The sequence below is a fragment of the Lissotriton vulgaris genome, chromosome 5 (genome assembly GCF_964263255.1).
Source record: "Lissotriton vulgaris chromosome 5, aLisVul1.2, whole genome shotgun sequence".
NCBI classification, from domain to species: Eukaryota; Metazoa; Chordata; class Amphibia; order Caudata; family Salamandridae; genus Lissotriton; species Lissotriton vulgaris.
In genome coordinates this window covers 1771469190-1771493106 of record NC_141693.1, presented here as the reverse complement: position 1 = coordinate 1771493106, position 23917 = coordinate 1771469190, and the positions used below count along the sequence as shown (strand labels likewise).

Genomic DNA, 23917 nt, shown 5'->3' with positions numbered 1-23917 from the left:
GACTAGATCCAAAATGCTGAATACTATTTTATGTGTACTGTAATTTCCAACAGACGCATTGACTCCAGCCACAAAACTGTTTGTATACACCTCAACCTGTCATTGAGCAACCCTAATTGTTCCACCAGTGGGAATACACACACCCCTGCCAGTACACCTCTAATAGTACCGCCACAGCTTTGCCTGTGCAGCTAATCCTTTATTTGTGGTTGCAAAGCCCCTAATATTCTACCACCGAGGAGCACACAGCTGTGCCTGCATACCTGATCCTATTCCTGAGAGGAGCCATTCTGGCAGTCCACCAGCATACATGCCAACATTTCAAACCTGGAAACTGGGAGATTTTGTAAAAAAAATCGGCGGAGTGCATTATCTTCATTGACTTCTCTTAAATCAGAGGCAATTTCAGTTGGAAGACAGTGACAAATAAGAAATGTTTCCTTCAAAAATTGGGACTCTCCCACATGAATGTTGTATTTCAACATTCCCTGGCAGCACCAGCTGCATTCAATTAGTGGGTAACTGGCACACACATCTATTAGTGCACATGCAAGGTGTCTACTTTTGTAAAGAAGCAGGCATGCCAAGTGACCAGTTTATTACTTAGACTCAAGTAAGTAAACATGAATCAAGCAGCCACAAAATGTAGATGAACAAGCTATTCAGTCCACCTTCATAGGCACACATTTCTACTGTTTTCTTTAAATAAAGTTCTGCTCTGTTAGGATGGGAATGTCCCCTCAATGGTGAACAACGGGCACCGCTGACCAGCTTGTCCGACCGCATGTATGGTATACTGACTTTTTGTTGGTCCTAGCAGCATGCTTATCGAGCGTTTGCACAGAAGCGTAGGCCTGTCCTTGGTAACACAGGGTCCAGAACTGTTTAGTGGCCTGGAAGGGTGCACGAGGTGTGCAATCTGAACAGGCATAGGGCTACTGCCCATGTCCTTAGTTAAGTAAGATTAAGTGCTGCTTGCAGTATACAGTGTTTTTATGTCTATTTTATATAACCAGACACTTCTCTCAGTGACAGGTGACAGCTGCATCTACTCACCCTCCTGTGTAAAGTTCTGGTTTAATGTGAACCCAGGCCTTGCACTGGCATTCTGTGTGTGCCAAGTGTGTGTATGTGTTATAAGGGTGTAGTGCATGTCTGGTAATAGGACTCGTGTGAGGGGAAAATCTGAGTATTGCGACCAGCGGGATGCATTTTCAATGGTCTCTGGTTTAGCTTGGCACAAAATGGAGGGTGATACAACTTTCTCAGATAGGGGAGGTGCATTGGCTGCTTGCCTGTAGCTGGAGGGTGAATGAGAATGGAAACAGGGCTACCCTTGGAAATTCAGTGATGACCTTGTTAGTAAAGGGGTGCTGATTAGTTCCCCCTGAGCTCTGTCATTTGATACATGGTAGGTGTGAGGGGTGGTACTAGGGCTTCTGGTCAAGGGAAGTAGGTTTCTAGGCACAGTCTATGCTTTTGTCAGTTCCTGATTACTGCTTCAGGAAGACTGATGACAGTCAGGTGTTGAGACCTTATCGTGCCCTTGTTTTGTATACCCCAGCTTTGAGTAAGCATTATTCTACCTGAGAAACCTTTAAAATTGTTAATCACTTCATGAATCCTAAAGCTATGATTACAGCAATTGAACCGACCTAGGAACTATGTAAAATGTGTCTAGTTTCTTTGAAGAGAAAATTGTCGATGTATACAGTAATTTTAGGAATCCACATTATCCTGTATGAGCTGTTTGCTCTTGAAAAGTGTTTGAGCCATTACTGGAAACTGACACACTATTGGTCCTAACTTCTGTTAAATTCAGGGCACATTTTCCGGGCCATTTATATGTGGCCTTTTTTACACATATCACCTCCTTGACCATGTTATGTAAGTAATATCTCTCTCTCAGGCTGCACTCCCCACCAGATGGAAGCAAGATCAATTAATCCCCCTTATAAAAACTGCAGAAATTCCTTTAGTGCTTGCCAATTATCAGCCAATCTCTTTATCAACAACTCCATGCCAACTTTTTGAAACATTTGTTAGCAAGCAGATTTCGGAGTGTTTGGAATCTAATCTATTGCTGAAGCAGTAGTTAATTTGAGCCAGTGGTTTATTGTGCTGGGCACTGGCACTTAATTGTCAACAACAGAGGTATGACAGTCTGCCACATGGTGGCGCTGCTCATCTAATTTCGAGAGGAGCAGAACAACCAGCCTCAGCTTGTGCAGGTAACAGTGGTGGGGCCAGGTGTGGGGGATTCTGATGGACAATGACGAGGGAAAATTATTTATTTATTTAATTTTCACTCTGCATCATCACTCGAAATCCCCCCCAACCTGGCCCCACCGCTGTCACCTACATGGCCCACGGCTGAGAACAACAGTTGCTGATGAATACAATATACATTAAAAATACTAATACCTACCTCCCCAGCCTTCCTATTGTTTTGGGGATCTTGAGTAATCTGAACTGTTGCACTTATAGGCGAAAGAGTTGTTTTTATATCATCATTGAAAGCAAGGATGGGCAATGGGTGGTGCAAGCTGCAGTGACCTCCTAGCCAGGGCCCTGGAACTCTCAGTCTTGATTTAGCAAAAAACACAGTATGGAGTCAGCTTTAGTGGCAGCAATTGATGATGTGGGAATGATAGTGGGCCGAGTTTAGGCTTGACAACCAGGCTTGACAACCTTGGTTCTATTTGGCCTATCAGCCACTTTCGATACTTTGTCTCTTGACACTGCAATAGCACGGCTTCAGGCAGTTTGTATTAATAATTTGACCATTAAATGGATTGGTTTATTATTGTCAGACTTTTCCTGTGCTGTATCCCTCCTCTCCTTTTCAATCATCCTTTCAAACTATAATCTGTTGGGTATCGCTGGGCACATTCCCGAGGCCTTTGCTTTTCAAAGTATACAGATCTCCTTCGACAAAATATGTTCAGTCTTTTGGTATTAACCGAGCTTCATACACAGACGATACCCATATTATTGTGCTATGTCAAAGGAATTTCTGACATTAAACACAAACTTTGTTATTGGCATAACAGCAGCATCTATGAGGATGAATGAAAAAGTCCAATTTAACGAAAATACTGATGTTTTTCATGCTTTCCTATGTTTCGATTTGAACCTTACTTGGTAGCCTTAAGAGTTGTGTCCTATCACTACTCTGGTTGCCCCAGTCAGGAATCTTGGTTTCCCAAGAGAACAGGAGCTCTCCAAGTTACACAAGTGCATCCACATGCTTTGCTCTTAAGGATGCTTAGAAAACTATATCTGTGCCTGCCATTGACTGTGGTAAGAGGTTACACAAGCGTTAATTATTTTGCAACTTGATTATGGAATTTCCCCGTATTTGGGTATTTCCAAAAATGTACGGCTGAAGTTACAGGCTGTTTAAAATTCAGCATGCTCTGTGATTCCCTGTCTTCCCCAGATGAGCTCACATCTACAACCACCCGATAGATTTGCATTGGCTGTCATACTCAAGTGTGAATGTTTAAGATGTCTTGTTTTGCTTCGAATGTGTTTCATCAGTAAAGCCTTCTTTATTTGAGAAATAAGATAGCTTTTTAGCCATCCTTCTAGATCTTTATGTTCTTCAAACACCACGTTGGATGCAATCTCAAGTATTCAGTTTGGCAGATCTATAGAACAGTCCTTTTCCTATCTGGTTGTGTTTCTATGAACTCTTTCATTCCCACTGTGACTTCACCACCTCCAAAAATAATCTGAAGTCATGATTGTTTCCAAGGTAATGTGATCCTGTGCTTTTTTTTGGGATTGTCTCACCAACAGGATGTTCTGTTAGTAACAGTTTGCACTTGAAAAAAAGCAAAAAATTGCTACCTGTTTTGTCTGAGAAAATTATATTTGAAAAAGAACCAACCCAAACCATTTTTAGGTCTCGCCTATTATATCCCGCAGGGATAAATAGGCGAGTATATAATGGGCAAAACAAAATCTCTACCAACTGCTGATTACGTCCAGTTTATGTGATGCAGTCGTGTGTAATGCACGCGTGCCCGTCAAACCCATCAGCCTCGCACCAGACTTCAATGGAATGCGCTCCCAAGCTGCTACCCCGCATCAGACTTCAAGGCAATGCGCTCCCGCCCCGCCCCTCCACAGCAATGCCAAGAGCTTGTTACTAATGCAGCATCTCCTTAACCCCTTCCCTGCTCATGACGAGCTCAGCTCGTCATGCAGTACACTGGTCGTGTGCTTATGACGAGCTGAGCTCGTCATGAAACAATGGAATTCAAAAAGTTCCAGCACAGGAGGGGAATTCCATCAGCAGCGATGTGGTTAATCATGGTTTCACACAGCTATTTCCTTTAATACTGCACTGACTCAAGAAATGTTTTATCTCTTTTTACCCGAGAGGCACTTTCTTAAAACACCGCACTGACTCAAGAGATGTCTTTTCTAAACACAGCATCCGGCATTGCTGGCATGCAAATTCACTTTATTATCAACTGCACTAACGGGCATTTTCGCGCTGCGCAAACATATGAGCTCCTTTGGAATGCAGAATCCTGCCATCCTGCTTGATTAATGGATTTGCATTTGCATGTGAAAACATCAAACATGCCCGAGGCGCCAGCAGAGCTCAAGCCACACGGAGACATCCAGACATCCTCCTTTAGTGTTGTTTCCTCTGGGAGCTGAGTTATTTTACACGTAACTCCTAACATACAAATGGTTCTCTTTTTTTAGAAATATATAGTATCTTAAACAGTTATGTGTTTGTGGTAAAATTGGAACGGCACTATGATGGGCGCATCTAAGTATTTCCCCATGTTAGCAATATGTTTGGGCTTTTAGCCAATGTAAGTTTTTTTTCCCCAAAAAATGTATTTGTTAGTCACAGGCAATGTCAAGGAGGTTTTGTATTATTTTGCTTAAACGACATGTGTACCTTATTGTAAGTTTACACAGTACACTAGATGATTGTTTCTCTTCCTTTTTTTTCTGTTACATTAGCGCAAAAGGTATATACCTTTCCATTATGTATCTTGAATGGAAATTAAAATTGCTCTCAAATCTTTGGTCTCTTTGTCTCACACTCTACATTTTTATTTTACACTTGTTATTTTTGTTTCACAATTTTTCTTTGGCACACACATTACCAGCCGTCAGTGCACACTTTCGCCAGGCATACACCACCAGCTGCCAGTACACGCTTCCACCAGGCAGACACACCACCAGCCATTAGTGCACACTTTCACCAGGCACACACATTACCAGCCGTCAGTGCACGCTTTCACCAGGCAAACACACAACAGCAGTTGTCGGTGCACGTTTTAACCAACACACTTCTCCAACCGTCAGTGTACACCATCACCAAGCATACACACCACCAGCCATCAGTGCACAATTCCAACAGGCACACACACATCCCCAGCCATCAGTGCACGCTTTCACCAGGCACACACACCACTAGCCATTAGTGCACGCTTCCTATAGACACACACCACCAGCTATCATCACCAGTCAGTGCATACTTCCATCATGCAAACACACCACTAGCCGTTAGTGCACGCTTCCATCAGGCACACATCACCATCCGTTAGTGCACGCTTTCACCAGACAGACACACAACGCCAACTGTCATTGCACGTTTTAACAGGCAGACTTGTCCAGCCGTCAGTGCATATATTCACCAAACATACACACCACCAGCTATAATTGCATGCTTCCACCAAGCACACACCACCAGCCGTCAGTGCAGTGTCAGACATCCACAAGCATCAGACATCCACAAACATCAGACATCCACAAACATCAGACATCCACAAGCATCAGGCATCCACAAGCATCAGGCATCCACAAGCATCAGGCATCCACAGGCATCAGACATCCACAGGCATCAGACATCCACAAGCATCAGGCATCAGACATCCACAAGCATCAGACATCCACAAGCATCACCCATCAGACATCCACAAGCATCAGGCATCCAAAAAGGATCTGGCATGCACAAGCGTCAGGCATTCACAAGCGTCAGGCATCCACAAGCGTCAGACATCCACAAGCGTCAGGCATCCACAAGCGTCAGGCACCCACAAGCGTCAGGCACCCACAAGTGTCAGGCATCCACAAGCATCAGACATCCACAAACATCAGACATCAGACATCCACAAGCGTCAGGCATCCACAAGCATCAGACATCCACAGGCATCAGGCATCCACAAGCATCAGCATCCACAAGCATCAGGCACCCACAATCGTCAGACATCCACACGCGTCAGACATCCACAAGCATCAGGCATCAGACATCCACAAACATCAGACATCCACAAGAGTCAGGCATCCACAAGCATCCCTTTCATCAGCTCTCTGCCATCCTCGTTAGCTTCAAATGTTTCTGGTTCCTCACAAGGCCCCTCCAGCTCTCGCCCTGCTACATTTTACATTGCCACAGCACCACTCAACGCCACAGCACCACTCAACGCCACAGTATCACTCAACACCACAGCATCACTCAGCACCACTGAACGCCACAGCATCACTCAGCACCACTGAACGCTACAGCATCACTCAGCACCACTGAACGCCATAGCATCACTCTGTGCAACCATTCAACAACAACTTGTTCAAATATGTTCTCTCAATGTTTCAAGCTTTATTACAAATGTCACAAAAAGATGTTAATATTTCACTTCTGTTCTTGGATTTTCGTCACAATAAAATACACTAAACATAATCTTCAGAGAAGTTATTTACAAAAGTTTAAGCTATTGCCATAAATTACAATAACTTCTATTTAGGTATTAATTATTTAAAAAAAATAAAAGCCATTGTTATTTGTAATATCAATAGATCTAAGCCACGTAAATACAACACATATTGCAGTACAAATGCTATAGGTGTCACGTTTGCGAAAGTAAAAACTATTGGCATTGTAAATGAAAAAGCTATTAATTTCGCTATTTTCAAAACCAACACATAAATAAAAAATGTGTCATTTACAATACAAATAGCTCAAACTTTCCTAATGCAAGACCTATTACAAATACACTGTCAAAGACTGGCTTTTTATATTAGCCCCTGCACCACTATAGCTACAAATTAAGCACTATAAAAACAAATGGAACAAAGACATTATTTAGTTGTAGTTTCAGCCAACATTGTAACAACATTTTAATTTTAATTAAAACCACATTATGTATACTTTATATGCACTCCATAACATAAACTAACCAAAGGAATATAATCCATGAAGCTGAAAACATTGTGTTAAGCTGCAAAATATTTAGAACCTAGGCACTTTTTTCTCTTGACAAAATCAGTACTAATAAAAACATTTGTAGCTACTTTTTTAAACGTGTAAAGAAAGAAAAAAAGCAGTTTTGTGTTCAGAAAAAAGCAATATGTTTTATGCTATAAGCTTTAAACAATTTAAATAAACAAATTTGCGTCCGTTCATTTTGTAACTAGGCTAAGCTATTGTAATGCATTGCCATTTAGTTCTAGTTCAGACAAATAACACAGACCGAAAGTCTGCAAGAGTGTGAAACATCACATGTTTTCACCAGTTGGAAACGAAACAAGAACAGGATACTTTAGTGCTTTAAGCTGCGTCGTAAAGATTGTAATCTGTTGCCTGGCAGCATCTGTGAGATGCAAATCAACTAACAGCAGGAAGCTAAGCTCCGGAAAAAAGAAATGGAAGTCACTGCTGAAGTAAGGGGTAAAAATACAACTCCCCCTTCGCATACGTTTAAATGCACGGAAAATGCTATTACTTTGAAGTCGTCAAGATAAATACAAATGTCATGTTTGCCTATGTTTTACAAAGAGAATGGACCCAGGAAACTCCTTCAAAAGCCGTAAAATACATCACCCAAAAAAGATGTACATAAAAACATTAGCTTTACTTAAAACACTGTTGGCCAGGCCCCTTGCCCCTATGCGTCTTAGTGTCACTGCGCCTGCTGCACCACTAATGCATACATGTAAATCGTCAGTGTGAACTATGTGGTTATATGACGTTACACAACGCATACTTTTACAATACATGCCATTACAACTAATTTTTTACAACGCAACATCCATTACAACGCATTCCATTACAACGCATTTCTAAAAACTACCTTTACAACACATTCCATTACAACGCATACTACCTTTACAACGCATACCATTACAAGGCATACCATTATATTGCATTTATGGTAAGTATTGGATAGTGTAAGGGTAACATTTACTATTCTAACACCAGGGGGGTGCAACAGTAGGGTACGTTTTGGATAGTGTAGGGGTAAAAATTACTATTCTAACTCCAGGGGGTGTAACAGTAGGGTAAGTGTTGGATAGTGTAAGGGTACTATGTGTTGTGATGGTATGCGTTGTAATGGTATGCGTTGTAATGACATGCGTTGTAGTGGTATGCGTTGTAGTGTTATGCGTTGTAATGGTTGCGTTGTAATGGCATGCGTTGTAATGGATGTTGAGTTGTAAAAGTTTTGTAAAAGTTTTGTTGTAATGGTAGTGCCTTGTAAAAGTTGCGTTGTAAAGGTTGTTCCCAAACTATATCCATGCTGTTAATAGGATCTCTGCTAATATTACAAGGAACAATTCAATAACAGCCCCAGCAACACTAACATTACATATTAAGTCCAGTAAACTCAGCTGTCAAACAGCAAGTATTAAATCGTAATTAATCTAATAAATGGGTTTGTTTTAGCCTTTAAAGCACTAGTCCGGGCCATTCCTACAGTTTCTGTGTTAAATATTAAGGGACACCACCACACCACTCAGGGACATCACCACACCACTCAGGGACACCACCACATCACTCAGGGACACCACTACATCACTCAGGGATACCACCACATAATCACTCAGGGACACCACCACACCAGTGGCGTCACTAGGGGGGTGCGGGGGGTGCGGACCGCACCGGGTGTCACCCCATCATGGGGTGACACCAAACTGGTTAATTATGCTGCCTGGCTCCAGCGCTGACTCGGTGTGGGGCACCATGTTCAACACTTTAAAAGCACCGGATGCCGCATACTTAGTTTGTCCCTGCAATAAAAATGACGACTCCAGTGATTAATGTTCTTCCTGGAGAGAATCCGGAGCCTTTTCTACTGAAAGTATTGACAGATCGTAGGGCAGAGGTTTAACATGCCTGCTGCAAAGTGCGTATCCCATTAACATCAAAAGTGCATATAATAAAAAAATAGGTCAATGGGTTACCAGTTTGGTCTGAGATCCTTTTCTTACTTTCAGTTTATAAGTTAAAATCTTAATATAGAGCACTGAGCTATTAACTGTCATCACAGGCTGCAGGCAAACTGCAATATTAAAGCAATATCATTTTTGCCCAGACTTTCTTTGTCCTAATATTGCAAAAGGGTGTCATTTGGGTAAAAATCACTACTTTTTATTAATGAAAACCCCTAACAATGGTTTTAAATTTTAAATTCTGAATTCGTGCTTTTCCAGTCCAAGGACTCTTAAACTATACTGCCTACCAGTATAGATGACATGTGACTCCCACCCCTTGCAGATCTCTGTCTTATGTAACATTTCCTATATACTGATTTTCACAGCGATGATTGTCCCTGTGCAATGCATGTGTGATGTAAAAAATGTTGACATCTTAAACTGGCATGAGTGGTGCGTGCTAAAAAACAAAATGAATCTAAGAGATAGTGGTTATGGAGACTTGAGGGGCACTATCAAATGGTGGTATTATTATTATTATTATTATTATTATTATTATTATTATTAAGTAATTTTATAGAGCGCACAGCTGCCCCAGCAAAGGGGCGTCCTGGCGCTGGAGGTAAAAAGCAGCGGCAGCAAGACTATCATATTAGGAACAGAAACGTTTTGATGGCCCTACGCAAGGGAAGAAGCCCATCCAGACGGCGAATTTGTGCAGGAAGAGAGTTCCACAGCTTGGCGGCCAAAAGGCCAAAAGACCTCCCCCCAGCTCTAGCACGTTTTACACGAGGGACCACAGCCAACAGCTGCTCCGCAGAACGTAATTGGCGGTTGGGAACATATGGGATCAGTAGCTTAGATAAAATTTCAGGGGATGATAGTTTAAATATTTTAAAAGCTAAGCAAAGCGCTTCAAACTTAATCCTTCTCGGCACGGGCAGCCAATGGAGTCGCTTAATGGCGTCCGACGTAGGGCAAGATCTAGGGAGCCTAAGCAAGGCCCGTGCAGCAGCATTTTGGACTCTCTGCAAGCGGTTCACATCCGCCTTGATAGCCCCTAACAAAAGTGAGTTATCGTAGTCTATGCGAGACAGAATGGTGGCCTGAACGATCAGCTGGCGTGTGGCCGGATCAAAAAACCCCAGGATAGGTCTAAGGCCGTGTAGGGGCCCGAAACAGGTACCAGCCACAGAAATATTTGTAGAAATAAGTCCTTGGTGTGCTTATGAAGGGGTACATTTTTCAGAAAAGGTACTGATATCTGGACCGTTATGCACTAAAACTTAAAAATTACTTGCTGAGGGAGCATTTTTTCCAGTCATTCAATGGGGTACTGCAAAACCTGGTATGGTACTGCTGTAATTGACGTTCTGATTGGCCAGCCGTAATTTTTTATGAAAATGCTGTGGTGGTCATGTCAGTACTCTGGGAGTTTGCCATCTGTGTCCACTGGCGGACTCAGAGCGGAGGAGGTCCATGCGATAAGTCGTGAGGGGGTGACACCATGAGTTACCCGCACCGGGTGACGCCAACCCTAGTGACGCCACTGCACCACACTACTCAGGGACACCACCACACCACTCAGGGACAACACCGCGCCACTCAGGGACACCACCACACCACTCAGGGACACCACCACAGCACTGAGGGACACCACCACAGCATTGAGGGACACCACCACAGCACTAAGGGACACCACCACAGCACTGAGGGACACCAATACAGCACTCAGGGACACCACCACAGCCCTCAGGGACACCACCACAGCCCTCAGGGACACCACCACAGCCCTCGGGGACTCCAACACAGCACTCAGGGGCACCACCACAGCACTCAGGGACACCACCACAGCACTCAGGGACACCACCACATCACTGATGTACACCATCACATCACTCATGGACACCACCACACCACTCAGGGACACCACCACACCACTCAGGGACACCACCACATCACTCTGAGACACCACCACATCACTCAGAGACACCACCACATCACTTAGGGACACCACCACATCACTCTGGGACACCACCACATCACTCTGGGACACCACCACATCACTCTGGGACAGCACCACATCACTCTGGGACACCACCACATCACTCTGGGACTCCACCACATCACTCTAATACACCACCACATCACTCAGCCCAACCACACCATCACTCAGCACTACAACAGCATCACTCAGCAGCACAACAGCACTGTCCATACTTGCTAACAACAAGCATTGCCACAGCCAATAGGACTCGCATTAGGAAAGTGTAAGCTATTGGCTTTGTAAATAACAATGCTATTAATTTAAATATTTTCAAAGCCAACACATATTAAAAAAATAATTGTCATTTACAATACCAATAGCTCACACTTTCCTAATGCGAGACCTATTGCATTGCAAATGCTTGTTGAAACCTTAGTGGATCACATACCCTGTTTGGGAAAGGATTATAAAAGTGGGACCCAAACCAAACCACACCACACCACTTTGTTTTAGTTCTAAGTTCTTCTAAAAAAAAGGAAGGGATTGCTCTGCAGAGTACTCGAAGGACTGTTAGGTGACCAGTGGTGGTGTTTGCAGTCTCCCAGAAGTGAAAAGACATTACCTGAAGTCCTCAACTTGTTGGAAAAGATGAGGGTATGCTTAGAGCCTATAAATCTGCCTAAACAGAGGGGGAAATAAAGTGCCTGGTTCTGCAAGAAGAGAGACTGTCCAGGAGAAGAAGCCCAGCGTTTTCTTGGGGTGGGGAGCTTCCAGATGGGGCCGAGTGCCTGAAGAGAGTGAAGCCGTTGTTAAACCGTAGCATGAGTCTCCCATTCTCCCCATCAGTTCCAAGTGTAAACTGCATGACAGGTTATCCACTAGAATGTCATCATGCTGCCTAGCGTTCCACTGCCAGCCACAGAAGGTCTGGTTCTGCCGCTGTCACCGAAGATTTCAACTGTGCAGAGTCACTGCAACTTCCATAAAGAAGCACCAACACTCTATCAGCTTGGAGGCTGCAAATGCTTAAGACAAGCTTCCACCTGCATCAGACTGGAGGCCACAGCTGCCTACAAGGAGCGCCCGCCTCCATCGCCCCAGAGGACGCAACTGCAGAAGATGAGTTCCTGACAAGCACACCTGATGTGCTGTTCAACCCCAGTGACCTAGTGAAGAGACAGTTGCTGAAACCCTGGGGTACAATCAGGGCTGGACTGGGAACACAAAACAGCCCTGGCTATTCAGTGGGACCGGCCCCAGGGTGAGGGGGGAGGTGCTAGTGAGAAGCGCTGCTGCTGCTTTTGTTGCAGGGAGCCGATATTGCGGCACAGCTGCAAAATTGTCCCCCCACTATTTTGGCCCACCAGATAAAATGCTCAGTGAACGCTATGGCCAGTCCGGCCTGCCCTGGGTACAATGTCGTTGACTGCACCAGCCGGTACCACTGATCTACAATGCTGTTGAGCAAATACCATGGGGCTCAACTTGCATGAGGTGAGAAACTGATTCACCTGATTCACCAATTCTGCTGCTAGAAAACTAACTTTTACTGGCATAAAGACTATTGAACTGTCCTATGAACTAACCATAGGGGTAATCGACAGTGATTTTGTAAAGAAAGAGCAGGAGTGGAGAGGGATATCACGCTTCACAAGAACTCATAGGTGAGGTCACAATCCTGCAACTGAACCATCTTTTGAGTGTGTAGTAATTTGTTTTGCTGTGGGACTAAATTACTTTCTTTTAATTAAAGATAAGCACTCGGCTGGACAATGCGTTATTGTGTCAGTTATTTTAGTGTGAAAGTTTGAGCTTTTATCACCACCACTTCCTCCCTGAGAAGCCTCAGACCACTCACTGTGAGTCAAGTGCAGAAAGGGTGTACTTGGCCCAGTTTGCGGTGTCATATTATAACCGGCCCAGGACACCAACGGCAAACGACCTCAAACACCAGCACTGGGGCTCAGTAGCCATTGTCTGCCCATTGGCCCCACAAATGGTGTCTGACATGCACGGAATCCATATTTAATGCCAATTTAAAGGTATAAAATAATAGTTTACCTAAATGAGTTAGATCTGGAGTGCTTTGTACAGATTATAGTCCCCCAGCAGTCCAGTATCTCTAAAAGATCTAAAGTGCTTGTAGAATCAGTGAGGTCCTAGGTAATCCGGGCACGTCATTGACCACCCCAACCATGGCCACTTGGAATCTTTGCAGATCATATTAGTAAAGATGATTTGACCTTCAAAATTGATACAAAACTATTTTTTAATGTTGGTTTTCCTCGTGCAGACTGGTTATTCGCTGAGGACAGTTTTGAAGTTGCAACACTGAATAAATCAGGACACAAATGTAACTTTTTTATTTATTTGAATTATAAGGTAAACTCACTAGCTCTTGATCGAAGCACAGTAACCTTTGGGAGAGGATTGTAGCGGTCTAGTTTTTTATTTTTATTTATTTAGTTATTTATGCGATTTTATATAGCGCGAACTTTACCCGAAGGTGCCAGAGCGCTTTACATAAGATTTAGGATTACATGCGTTACATAAAGGATACAAACTGAAAAAATTGCAAATGTACAAGATGTAAAGTCACACAAGGAGGAGATACAAATGGATATACTCTAAGAGTCACATAGGAATGGTAGATAGTACAAAGGTCTACTGCATATACTAGTGATTAGAGTTATCTCTATATTCACTGAAAAAACCATAGGTTATAGACCATCTATAGATAGGAATTAGCATTTACAAAACCTTATTTTACTCACACAAAACCATTGAAATTCGCATATATAGTTTGTTGCACTAACTATATATCGCGCACCCGCAATCCACTGCTGATCATGTCACATATTACATCATTCATGACATGGTCAGTGACATCACTGATGACATCACTGATGACATCTCAAATGACATCACTGATGGTAGATAGTACAAAGGTCTACTGCATATACTAGTGATTAGAGTTATCTCTATATACATAGGGAAGGGATACAAGTGGATATACTCTAAGAGTCACATAGGAATGGTAGATAGTACAAAGGTCTACTGCATATACTAGTGATTAGAGTTATCTCTATATACGTAGGGAAGGGATACAAGTGGATATACTCTAAGAGTCACATAGGAATGGTAAAGAGCACAACGGTCTACTGCATATACTAGTGATTAGAGTTATCTCTATATACATAGTGAAGGGATATGACTGGATATACTCTAAGGGTCACATAGGAATGGTAGAGAGCACAGCGGTCTACTGCATATACTAGTGATTAGAGTTATCTCTATATACATAGGGAAGGGATATGACTGGATATACTCTAAGGGTCACCTAGGAATGATAGAGAGCACAGCGGTCTACTGCATATACTAGTGATTAGAGTTATCTCTATATACATAGGGAAGGGATATGACTGGATATACTCTAAGGGTCACATAGGAATGGTAGAGAGCACAGCGGTCTACTGCATATACTAGTGATTAGAGTTATCTCTATATACATAGGGAAGGGATATGACTGGATATACTCTAAGAGTCACATAGGAATGGTAGGTAGTACAAAGGTCAACCGCATATACTAGTGATTAGAGTTATCTCTATATACATAGGGAAGGGATACAAGTGGATATACTCTAAGAGTCACATAGGAATGGTAGAGAGCACAACGGTCTACTGCATATACTAGTGATTAGAGTTATCTCTAAATACATAGGGAAGGGATATGACTGGATATACTCTAAGGGTCGCATAGGAATGGTAGAGATCACAACGGTCTACTGCATATACTAGTGATTAGAGTTATCTCTATATACATAGGGAAGGGATATGACTGGATATACTCTAAGAGTCACATAGGAATGGTAGGTAGTACAAAGGTCAACCGCATATACTAGTGATTAGAGTTATCTCTATATACATAGGGAAGGGATACAAGTGGATATACTCTAAGAGTCACATAGGAATGGTAGAGAGCACAACGGTCAACTGCATATACTAGTGATTAGAGTTTTCTCTAAATACATAGGGAAGGGATATGACTGGATATACTCTAAGGGTCGCATAGGAATGGTAGAGATCACAGCGGTCTACTGCATATACTAGTGATTAGAGTTATCTCTATATACATAGGGAAGGGATATGACTGGATATACTCTAAGAGTCACATAGGAATGGTAGGTAGTACAAAGGTCAACCGCATATACTTGGGGTCTGGCAAGCCCCGGGGCAGAGCAGACTGGAGCGCTTCTCTGAGGAGAGCAGTGAGGGCGCCCCGTTAGTTGTGGTGGGGCCTGGCTCACCTCTAGTACTGGTGTAACATGGGAGGCCAAGGTCTTCAGGTGGCAACCTCCGCTGGCACGACAGGATCCGGTGAACAAAGCCGCCCGGCAGCCGCCATTTTGCCTCACAAACACGAGGTCGCACCAGGGACGATCCTGCATCTCCAGAAGCATCTAAGCGCTCTCCAGCTGAGCGCTGCACCTTCCGCTTCTGAGGCGTGCTGGAAACTGCCCCCGGGCCACTGGGGAACCACTAAATTAAGCTCCCGAGCAGCGGGAGCCGGGAGCCGAGACGGATTACGACACGACACAGCATGTAGCCCGGGGGTTGCTACCCAGGGACAGATCAGCATACTTTGTATCACCCTCTGGCCAGGCGTGGCCAGGGGGCATAAATAAATGGTCGAAGGTCACTCGTGACTTCCTGCCCACACCAAATCACTAAGGGTGTGTCTCCCTTGTCTCTCGACGACGTTAGCTGGGCCTACTGCTACCGTCACTGGCCAGCGCCGCAAGGATACAGCCTAAAAGCTAGAGCATTCAACCTAAAAGCTGGGGAATCGGGTTTGAGTCTTGGCAACGACGCCTAGCATCCTGTGATCCTGAGCAAATCACTTAAATTCCCCATGCCTAACATAAATGAATATGTCCGTCTGTAAGACAACTGGGGCTCATTTAAAGCGCTCTGATACCTGATATCTTTGGGTCGCGTTTAAGCTATATAAAACTCAAAAAAATAAAAAACCTTAACCTGCCACCTGATGACTACAATTTTCAGTCTTCTCCTTTTCACACCTTGTGACAATCATGGAGCTAGTGCTTCTGCCTACCTAGACTGAAAAGTGTTTAAATAAATATATTTTTTGCAGGTGCTCGCACATTAAATATCACACGCCCCTCACAATTTTAAATGTCACTGGGGTTACTTAGCCCGCATTGTTACACTTTTTCTCCAGACATAGGGGGAACGGAGATCAGGGATGGAGTATTCAGCTCTTCCTGTATTCAGTGTTTCCTGGTTTCTGGAGGCGGTTGGTTGCTGGAGACAGCACGAGGGATAGTGGTATCCTTTGACGTAACGCGTGTCGCTGTTTTTCTCTGAGGAAATTAAGACACTGTTGCTGATTCTGTGAGGAAAGTGGACAGTGTTTATGTGCGTGGGTTCTTGAGGGCCCTCTCCTACATGTTTGCTGCTCTTGTCAAGTGCATGGAGGCAGAGAGTCTCAGTGATGGTGCAGCATCTTAAGAGATGTACACTTCTGGAGTGACATTTTGCTCTCATGCGTGACATATATCTAGGAATTAATATAATGATCAGATGTGTATGAGGAAACTCAGTGAATCTGTGATAATCAGAGGGCCTGTTAGATGCTCAGTTTGCATGGGGTCGGGGTGCCCCTTGATGATTTTTCCCTTCCTTATTCTTTTTTGAAGTTCTCTGAAATTTTCATAACTATCATATATGGCCACTTACGTTTGCTTCTCTATCGCTTCCTTAAACATTACGCATGCAGAGAAGAAAATGGGAGTTTTAGATGTTCCTCAGTGATGCACAGTGTGGCTGGTGGGGTGTTTTTCTTCTGCTAAACTTTTATTGGCCATCAAGAGCCTGTTTCTCTTAGGCTTCTTCTAAGGACCAGTGTGAGAGACCAGGTCACATCAGGCCTTTCTACTGAATCCAACTACAGCCAGTCCTTAAATGTTTCAAACTTCCTGCCTAGGGATGGATTACAGAGGGGCTCTTTCTTTGACCCCCGCCCCCCCCTCCCATTCTTTCCTAACCATTTAAAAGACCACAGCCTGCCCCTGGAGCCCACAGGGTTGAATGGAGTACCTTGTGGACTCTGAGTACATTCAGACAAGGCACTTGACGCGTGTGAAGGTCACATCCTGTGCACAGAGCCTACTGGGAAAGGCAAAGCCTAAGCACAGTTAGTCGTCAGGACTTGAGACTGGTTGCAGGGCAAAGGCACAAATTATGTGCTGCGCACACTCTGGGGCTTATTTTCTAGCCCCTTGCACCGCTCCTATGTGACTTTTTCCCCATATTAAAAGTGTTGCACTGGCGACGCAAGGGGCTTGTAAATAAGCCCCTCTGTGTGCTGGAGGACCTGGAACCTGGGTGGAGGAGTTTGCTGAAAGTGAGACTCTATGTGCAGAAAGCTAAGGAATGTGGGCTTTGGGGTCTGCATTATGTAGCTGGCCACGGGTCCGAATGGGTACTTCAGGTAGGAACCACAGTATTCAGAAAGAAAACAAAAATGATCATTTCAAAACATTAGATGAAACAGGAAAGTTATGGTTGTTTTCTCACATCATAAGATGATGTTTTTTATAAAATAAAATATACAAATTCCACTTTAAACTTTAGGTTAAGGAAGGTTATGGATGCAAAACCTAAAAAAAATTAAAAGATAGAACTTATGGTCAGCTACACAACCATAACTCATTCAATGTACTAATCATGGCCTTGCAAATGAGGTCACTGTATGTGCTTCCCCAATTGTTAGACTAGAGATAAAATAGTAATTCAAACACTCCCAAACCCGACCCCTCCCATCATTGTATGCACTTTCCATACTTATATTGGAGTGAGAATAGGAAATCTGACACCCCAACCCCCACTCTCCTGTTGCGGACAATGTATACACTTTCCCCTAGTGCTTGTAAGACTGCAATTAAAATAGTGTGCACTCTCCACAATGTTTGTTAGACTGGAATTTAAATAGTGAGCCTTACTCTCAAATATGCACACTTGCCCACTGTTTGTTACATTGAAGTTAGACTAAAACATTTGTGTTCCCTCCCCCAATTCCAATGTAAGCAAATTCCACAATGTTTGTTAGACAGAAGTTAGAATATTCATTCTGGCTCCACCAATGTAGTGGAGAAGTGTGTGGAGAAGTGTGGCACAATGGTTAGAGCGGCAGACCCTGATGCAGAGGTCTAGCCGGGGACCAGGGTTCAATTCCCTGCCTCGGCGGGTCTTGGGCTCAAAAATTCCACAGACCTGATAATTCTTGCCTCGGTGCCTATTCCAATCATAGAGTCCCACTCTGCAACTCTGGGCAATAGCTTGCTTAATCTTCACAACAGCCCCCACAACGCTGAGGATGCCTTGCCTTCACCCTGGTGATGCCCAGGAGTGGACGCCTCACAGGGAAAGCCAGGACGGGTTCCACAGCGGAATTCGTACAAGCGCTTTGAGACCCTTGCGGGTGAGTAGTGCGCTATACAAGTATCAATTTACATTTACAATGTATGCACTTCCTCCCACATTCCTTACACCGAAGTTCAAATCGTAAAGCTGACGCCCCCAATATTTGCACTTTTACCAATTTATGTTAGGTTGGAGTTATAACAGTAAATCAGCACCCCTCAATAATGTTTGTTGGACTGTAGTTAGAATATTATATCTGACCCCACCAATGTATGCACTTTTCCACAATATTTATTAGACTAGAGTTAAAATATGAAATGTGAGCCTCTCAATGTATGCACTTCCCCAGTGCTTCTTAGGTTGGAGTTCGAATAATAATTCTGTCACCCTCCTTTTCCTACCCAATGTTTTCACGTTACCCAATGTTTCCTAGGGAGGCGCTAGAATAGTAAACGTGAAAAACCAATACTCCCAATGCAGGAGCTTTCCCCATAGTATGCTGTAGTGTGTTTAGAAAAGCAAATCTGCCCCCCCCGCCCAATGTAACTATTTCCTTTATTGCTAGACTGGGGTTAGAATATTACATTTATCCCCACCTATCTATGTACTTTCCTCATTGTCTGTTAGACTAGACTTAGCATAGTAAATCTGCCCCCTCCCTCTAGTGTATGCATTTACCCCAATGTTTGTTAGACTGGAATTAGGATAGAACATTTGAACTGCCCCATATGTATCCGTTTTTTCAAAATGTTGCAGGATTTTAGTTAGACTAGTGTATTTCAATAAAAAAATATATATATTTAGATTGGTGTTTGGTTCGAACATATGACTTAATCCTAGAATTTCGAAAAGCTCTTTTGAGCATATTTCATTTGAAATTATATAGATATTTTGGTATGTTAAGTGGATTTGTAAAGCGCAATTTATCACCCATGGGTATTCAGGCAGTGGAGCAGGTGTGAAGGTTGTCTGCTGGGTGTTAGTTGAAGAGCCAGGTCTTCAGATTCTTGCTAAATTCCAGAAGTGAGGATGAGGCCCTTTTGTGTATCGGGAGGTAGTTCCATGTTTTGGTTGCAATGTAGGAGAAGGCTAGACCTTCTCTTCTATTTTTGCAGATGCAGTGGGTAATACGAGAAAGAATGAGTCAGAGTGTAGGTGTCCGGTGGGCTGGTGAAAGTGGAGGCTGTGGTTGAGGTAGGCTGGTCCAATGTTGTGCAGTGCCTTGTATGCATGTGTGAAGAGTCTGGATTGGCAGCTTTTGTATTTCGGCAGCCAGTGGCGATCTCTGAGGTGAGGGGTGATGTGGGTGGCAGTGAAAGACCAGGACGAGTCTTGATTTGGCGTTCTGGATGGTATGAAGACAATGGAGGAGGTGGTTAGGGATTCTGGCATAGAGTGTGTGTTGCCGTAGTCAAGTCTGCTGGTGACTAGGGCTTGAGAATCCATCTGAATATTATTATTATGAATATTATTAGCCAATTGAATTTGCCTTTGTGACTATTGGTCTGCCATTGCCTTATGTTCATACTGTACATCATGGGAATTGCCGACATTGGCAATGATTTATAGCCATGCTGTATTGCAGCCTTGGTGCAGTGCAGCATGGCTCAAGATAATAAAAACGAAGACTATGATGGATCCAATGATAATGGACTTTCAAAATATAAAAAAAGCCAATAGCACTTTCTGAAATTAGTAGCTACACGGTAAAGAGTCTGTGCTGCTGTACAGCATAGCTACAAAACATTGCCAAAACCAATTGTTCTTGTAGGTGTGGCCTATTGGCTTTCCCAATGCATGTTATAGGACTGCAAATGGAACACTGGCACTAGGGGATAAATTCCCGCAAGACAAAAGGAGCTCGAGAACTCTGGTTGTATCTTCATAAAACAAATAGACATCAGACATTTATGTCTTTTAGAATCAAGTAAACTATATCTGAATTTAACTGAGCAGATACGTTTCCAGGCCTGTACAACCGGAAGGGCAATCTAGAGAATCACTTTCTTACTTTTTCATTACAGGATTCTTTTTGGTCAGCGACCTTACTGGTGGGTCCATGATACAAATTACTATGGCAACACCTCTGTCCCTGTCGTCGAACAGTTTCCTGTCACCTGTGAAACTGGACCAGGTAAGGCTTCTGGAAACAGTTCACTTATTTAGATGTAAGACTAAATATGCATAGTTATTATTGGCAACATCCTACCAGCCATTTTATTAATGTAGGATACTTCTCCCTATGTGGCATTGGTTGCAATGATCATCAGTACCTGGTCTCGTCTGTTGCTAATCAGAAATTAGATAGAGCTTAGAGCCTCGGTCTGAGTCACCCAGGAAAATCGCACTGAAATTCCAGAAGCAGAATTACTGATACTGCAGGGATTGTAAATACAAAGTACAGAAATTGATACTGCAGAGAGTGTAACTACATAGTGCAGAAATTCTGTAACATTCCGAAATTTCATCTCAGAAAGGGAAATTCTTTAGTGCTTAATTTGCAAAAATATAAATAATAAGTCTAGCTGCTCTAGATTTTTGTTCAGGTGCCACTCCTTTCAGCCTCAACTGGTAAGCACTATCTTCTTACCATCACTGGTACAGCCTCAACTGGTAAGCACTACCCTCTTACCATCACTGGCACCACCTCAAATTGTAAGCACTACCCTCTTACCATCACTGGTACAGCCTCAACTGGTAAGCACTACCCTCTTACCATCACTGGTACAGCCTCAACTGCTAAGCACTGCCTTCTTACCATCTTACCATCACTTGTACAGCCTCAACTGGTAAGCACTTCCCTCTTACCATCACTGGTACAGCCTCAACCGGTAAGCAGTACCCTCTTACCATCCCTGGCACTGCCTCAACTGGTAAGCACTATCCTCTTACCATCACTGGTACAGCCTGAACTGGTAAGCACTATCCTCTTACCATCACTGGTACAGCCTCAACTGGTAAGCACTACCCTCTTACCATCACTGGCACCGCCTCAACTGGTAAGCACTATCCTCTTACCATCACTGGCACACCCTCAACTGTTAAGCACTACCCTCTTACCATCACTGGTACAGGCTCACCTGGTAAGCACTACCCTCTTACCATCACTGGTACAGCCTCAACTGTTAAGCACTACCCTCTTACCATCACTGGTACAGCCTCAACTGGTAAGCACTGCCTTTTTACCATCTTAACATCACGTGTACTGCCTCAACTGGTAAGCACTTCCCTCTTACCATCACTGGTACAGCCTCAACCGGTAAGCACTACCCTCTTACCATCACTGGCACCACCTCAACTGGTAAGCACTATCCTCTTACCATCACTGGCACGGCCTCAACTGGTAAGCACTACCCTCTTACCATCACTGGCACCGCCTCAACTGGTAAGCACTATTCTCTTACCATCACTGGTACAGCCTCAACTAGTAAGCACTACCCTCTTACCATCACTGGTACAGCCTCAACTGTTAAGCACTACCCTCTTACCATCACTGGTACAGCCTCACCTGGTAAGCACTGCCTTCTTACCATCTAACATCATATGTACAGCCTCCACTGGTAACCACTTCCCTCTTACCATCACTGGCATGGCCTCAACCGGTAACCACTTCCCTCTTATCATCACTGGCACGGCCTCAACCGGTAAGCACTTCCCTCTTACCATCACTGGTACAGCCTCATCTGGTAAGCACTATCCTCTTACCATCACTGGTACAGCCTCAACTGGTAAGCACTATCCTCTTACCATCACTGGTACAGCCTCAACTGGTAAGCACTATCCTTTTACTATCACTTGAACAGCCTCATCTGGTAAACACTACCCTCTTACCATCACTTGTACAGCCTAAACAGGTAAGCACTATCCTCTTACGATCACTGGTACAGCCTCAACTGGTAAGCACTACCCCCTTACCATTACTGGTACAGCCTCAACCGGTAAGCACTACCCCCTTACCATCACTGGCACCGCCTCAACTGGTAAGCACTATCCTCTTACCATCACCGGTACAGCCTCAACCGATAAGCACTATCCTCTTACCATCACTGGTACAGCCTCAACCGGTAAGCACTACCCTCTTACCATCACTGGCACCACCTCAACTGGTAAGCACTATCCTCTTACCATCACTGGCACGGCCTCAACTGGTGCGCACTACCCTCTTACCATCACTGGCACCGCCTCAACTGGTAAGCACTTCCCTCTACCCAACACTGGTACAGCCTCAACTGTTAAGCACTACCCTCTTACCATCACTGGTACAGCCTCACCTGTTAAGCACTACCCTCTTACCATCACTGGTACAGCCTCGACTGTTAAGCACTACCCTCTTACCATCACTGGTACAGCCTCAACTGGTAAGCACTGCCTTCTTACCATCTTACCATCACTTGTACAGCCTCAACTGGTAACCACTTCCCTCTTACCATCACTGGCATGGCCTCAACCGGTAACCACTTCCCTCTTATCATCACTGGCACGGCCTCAACCGGTAAGCACTTCCCTCTTACCATCACTGGTACAGCCTCATCTGGTAAGCACTATCCTCTTACCATCACTGGTACAGCCTCAACTGGTAAGCACTATCCTTTTACTATCACTTGAACAGCCTCATCTGGTAAACACTACCCTCTTACCATCACTTGTACAGCCTCAACCGCTAAGCACTATCCTCTTACCATCACTGGTACAGCCTCAACTGGTAGGCACTACCCCCTTACCATCACTGGCACCGCCTCAACTGGTAAGCACTATCCTCTTACCATCACTGGTACAGCCTCAACTGGTAGGCACTATCCTCTTACCATCACCGGTACAGCCTCAACCGATAAGCACTATCCTCTTACCATCACTGGTACAGCCTCAACCGGTAAGCACTACCCTCTTACCATCACTGGCACCGCCTCAACTGGTAAGCACTATCCTCTTACCATTACTGGCACCGCCTCAACTGGTAAGCACTACCCTCCTACTATCACTGGTACAGCCTCAACTGGTAGGCACTACCCTCTTACCATCACTGGTACAGCTCAACTGTTAAGCACTACCCTCTTACCATCACTGGTACAGCCTCAACTGGTAAGCACTATCCTCGTACCATCACTGGTACTGCCTCACCTGGTAAGCACTACCCTCTTACCATCACTGGTACAGCCTCAACCGGTAAGCACTACCCTCTTACCATCACTGGCACCGCCTCAACTGGTAAGCACTATCCTCTTACCATTACTGGCACCGCCTCAACTGGTAAGCACTACCCTCCTACCATCACTGGTACAGCCTCAACTGTTAAGCACT

At 44.1% G+C, this 23917-nt stretch overlaps 1 protein-coding gene across 1 annotated transcript in view; it reads left to right on the top strand.

The window, feature by feature from the left end:
- The window catches only part of LOC147717128 (glucose-6-phosphatase catalytic subunit 1-like), a 73887-nt gene that overhangs the window by 16215 nt on the left and 33755 nt on the right, over positions 1-23917 (top strand). The window contains exon 2 of the mRNA XM_086924067.1: positions 20644-20753. Coding sequence (XP_086780193.1) covers positions 20644-20753 — 110 coding nt within the window. The remainder of the gene's footprint in view (positions 1-20643; positions 20754-23917) is intronic.